General features: G+C 60.5%; 1 protein-coding gene across 2 annotated transcripts; it reads right to left on the bottom strand.

Moving 5' to 3' along the window:
* Positions 1-373: 373 nt before the first annotated feature.
* Positions 374-2,820, bottom strand: CUNH1orf43 (chromosome unknown C1orf43 homolog). 2 transcript variants are annotated; one of them, XM_010727268.3, is made up of 6 exons: positions 2,691-2,816; positions 2,392-2,500; positions 2,182-2,235; positions 1,771-1,937; positions 1,620-1,678; positions 374-1,245 (listed from the first exon to the last, which is right to left on the bottom strand). In XM_010727268.3, exons 1-6 carry the CDS (start codon positions 2,751-2,753, stop codon positions 1,047-1,049), a joined length of 651 nt encoding a protein of 216 aa, XP_010725570.1. In that variant the 5' UTR covers positions 2,754-2,816; the 3' UTR covers positions 374-1,046. The 2 variants fall into 2 exon arrangements, with proteins under 2 accessions (XP_010725570.1, XP_019466802.1); XM_019611257.2 differs by having other exon boundaries at positions 1,104-1,245; positions 1,799-1,937; positions 2,691-2,820.
* Positions 2,821-3,026: the final 206 nt, after the last annotated feature.

Genomic DNA, 3,026 nt, shown 5'->3' with positions numbered 1-3,026 from the left:
GACCCCCTTTGCGCCTCTACCTCTGCACCAACTCCGCACAGGTGCGCTCCTTCGCTACGACCTGCAACCAAAGCCACGAGTTTGGGATGCTCAGGGTTTGGGATGCTCAGGGTTTGGGATGCTCAGGGTTTGGGATGCTCAGGGTTTGGGACGCACAGGGTTTGGGACGCACAGGGTTTGGGACGCGCAGGGTTTGGGACGCTCAGCCTTACGGGGCAGCAGCTGCAGCCTCCCGCCCATCCCCACCTGCTCCCGATGCGGGGATGGGACCCGGCTGCTCCCTGCCATCACGGCCAGCCAGCGCAGCACAGACCCCACTGCTGTCCCATCACCGCGGCAACCGCCCCATGGCAACCGCGGCAGCACGCAGCCAGCCGGGGGTAACTCGTTTTATTAAAGAGCAATTAAAAAGAGTGCAGAGGCCCACGGCAGGGGCACGCTTCCCACCCCACGTGGCACACGGTGCGGCGACGCTGAGCTGCCGGTGCTGGTGAGAGCGGAGGAACCTCCCTCGGCAGGGCAGAGAGCTGCTCCCCATAGGGCTGCGTCTGCCCCTGAACGCAGAACAAACCGCAGCCCAACGCGGGTCCTCGGAGCAGCACGAGGCTGACAAACTATTTACACACAGTCCTGGTGCCCACTGAGAGCAGCGGCGCTGATCGCAGGGAAAGCTGAGCATTCGTCCCTCGGAAAGATCAGACGAGCGGCTGCGGAGCCTGAGATCCACACAGACAGGACGGACAGACAGCATCAGCCCCTGCTGGCCACCACGGGAAAGAGAGGCAGAGCAGAGAGCTGGCCGGGGTCGATGTCTTTTATAAGTTACAGCTAACCAAAGTTTATTCACAGGGCTGGGGCTGCCGGCCTCGAGCACCGTACGGCATCCCGGGCAGCCACGAGGGGCACAGCTCCGCCCGAGGAGGGAGGGCTCCACCAGCCCTACGTCCCGTGAGAGGGACACCGAGAGCACGACTGCTTCATCCCAGCACAAAACCCCCCTGGTTTGGTTTGCTGTGCCCAGCACGGGGCTCGTGGAAGGTCCCTGCTCACAGCGTGCTCTCCAGCGTGTTGTAGTTGTCCTTGAAGCTCTTCAGCTCCAGGAAGTGTTTGGCACGTTTGCTCTTCTGGCTGGAAGGCAGGTAGGTGACCTGGATGGTGGCAGGGTTGGATACTTCGGGGGACAGAGTGAGGTCCTTGGCTGCCGACTGGTGCTGCCTCTGGCTGCTGCCTGCCCGTGCCTTGGTCCTGCAGGGAGAGGTGTGATCAGCACGGGGGGGGGAGTGCAGCCTCTCCCCCAACGGAGCTGTTGTCCGTGGGTTCGTGCCCCACCACAGGGCAGATCTGCCCCCTCGGAGAGCAGCTCTCACGTTTTGAAAACCAAAGATGTGTTCCTCTGTGCCGGGCCCAGGGGCGTGTGCTGAGCCCCTGGCACAAAGATGCAAGAAGGAACGTGGCTGTGACCCGGTGCCAAGCCCAACACACAAAGGATAGGGAAACCTGAAGGACAAACTGACGCGAGCTCCTCACACCCTGGGCTGTTTTTATGCCTCTGTTCACAGCACCAGGACGGGTTGCTGAGGCCCAAACACTCAGCACTGCACCCCAGCAGCAAGACTTACATGTTTGCCAGCTCGTTCAAAGCATCCTGGTACTTCAGATATTCCGGCTTCCCAAAGACCTTCGCACAAACAGAAAAGAGGTTGAAAAGAGGCCCAGGACACGACACAACAGCCCTGCACAGGGCCGCAGAACAGGGGCAGCCCCACTCACCCCGGTGCCATAGCGGGCGTTCTCATACCCGTCCAGCAAAGTGTCGATCAAGGCCTTGCGGATGCCTTTGAAGGAGCTGCTGGAGTTCCTCAGTTCCAGCAGATAGGCACAGAAGTTCTTCCCTATTAAAGATTTTGGGTATCTGCCCTCTGCGTGAAACGGGATTTCTGGAAAATAAAAGGTGCAGCACAACCTACTGAAGGACGGAGCGAAACGACTGCGACAAAGCTGCAGGTTCGTGGCTCGTTAAACCTCCTGCCACTCTGCCGCCTCCAATTAATGACTGCTGCCAATGCGAGAGCAGAGACAACCTTTGGGGGGGCTTAACGACCACTGCTCTCAAAGCAGAGCCCAACCTCTGCCCAACGCAGCCCCGTTTCCTCCCTGCTCTCTCCCCTCTCTGTCCCTCACCTGACGTCCGAATGGCATCCAGCGCCTTCATCCTGTACAAGTAATTATAGCAGCCTGGAAAAGAGAAAAAGCAAAGCGAGGGCTGAGCGGAGCACAGAATTACCCCCAAACTGGTGAATGGGACCAGCACAAGAGCCCAGCAAGGAGCCCAACCCCAGGGAGGTGACAGCAGAACGACGCCGGATGTGTCCGCGCTTGCTGGGATCGTACCTTGTGTCTCCAGCTGCAGGAGTCTGCTGTCATCCTCAGCTAACAGCTGGGGCTCGTACTTGATATCCTGCACCCTCGACAGCCTGATGTCAATCTCCTCCTTTAAATCCTGCAGAGCAAAAAAAAACCAAGAGGAAAATTCAGAGCGCTCCCCTGCTTGGCAGGATCACAGGGACGAGCGCAGCCCAGGCCCGGCGTGAAGCAGAGGGAACCCGTTCCTTCTGCGGCCGTTTGTCCCCACGCCAGGGTGGCAGCTCCCAGCCGTGCCCCATCTGGATGCAGAACCCGCAGGAACCGACCTTGGGCGCGTGCTGCCCGACAGGGACGTGTGGGCCGCGCCGGGACTTCATGGCGAAGCGCATGATCTGCCGTTTCACAAAGATGAACAGCAGCACGAAGACCTGGGGGAGCAAAGCAGGGATGGCGCTCAGCACACAGAGCTGCGCCCATGGGACCCCCCCCCCAAAAGCTCACCCCACAGGGCGTCCCCCCAACCCCCACCCCATGGGAGCCCCCGCCTACACCCCACCAGACTCCTCAAAATCCCACCCCATGGCTTTCCCCCAAATCCCACCCCACGGGACACCCACAAACCTCCACCCAAACCCCCACCCCGTGGCTGTACCCCAAACGCT

Source organism: Meleagris gallopavo, unplaced genomic scaffold (assembly GCF_000146605.3).
Source record: "Meleagris gallopavo isolate NT-WF06-2002-E0010 breed Aviagen turkey brand Nicholas breeding stock unplaced genomic scaffold, Turkey_5.1 ChrUn_random_7180001879934, whole genome shotgun sequence".
Taxonomy (NCBI): domain Eukaryota; kingdom Metazoa; phylum Chordata; class Aves; order Galliformes; family Phasianidae; genus Meleagris; species Meleagris gallopavo.
The sequence above is the reverse complement of the archived record's forward strand: the minus strand, read 5'-3'. Positions and strand labels throughout refer to the sequence as shown.

Coding starts and splice junctions, on each gene's coding strand:
- CUNH1orf43 (XM_010727268.3), bottom strand. CDS start 2,753: ATGCGCTTCGCCATGAAGTCCCGGCGCGGCCCACACGTCCCTGTCGGG. Junction 2,501..2,690: donor TCGGGCAGCACGCGCCCAAG/GTCGGTTCCTGC, acceptor TTTGCTCTGCAG/GATTTAAAGGAGGAGATTGA. Junction 2,236..2,391: donor CCTGCAGCTGGAGACACAAG/GTACGATCCCAG, acceptor TCTCTTTTCCAG/GCTGCTATAATTACTTGTAC.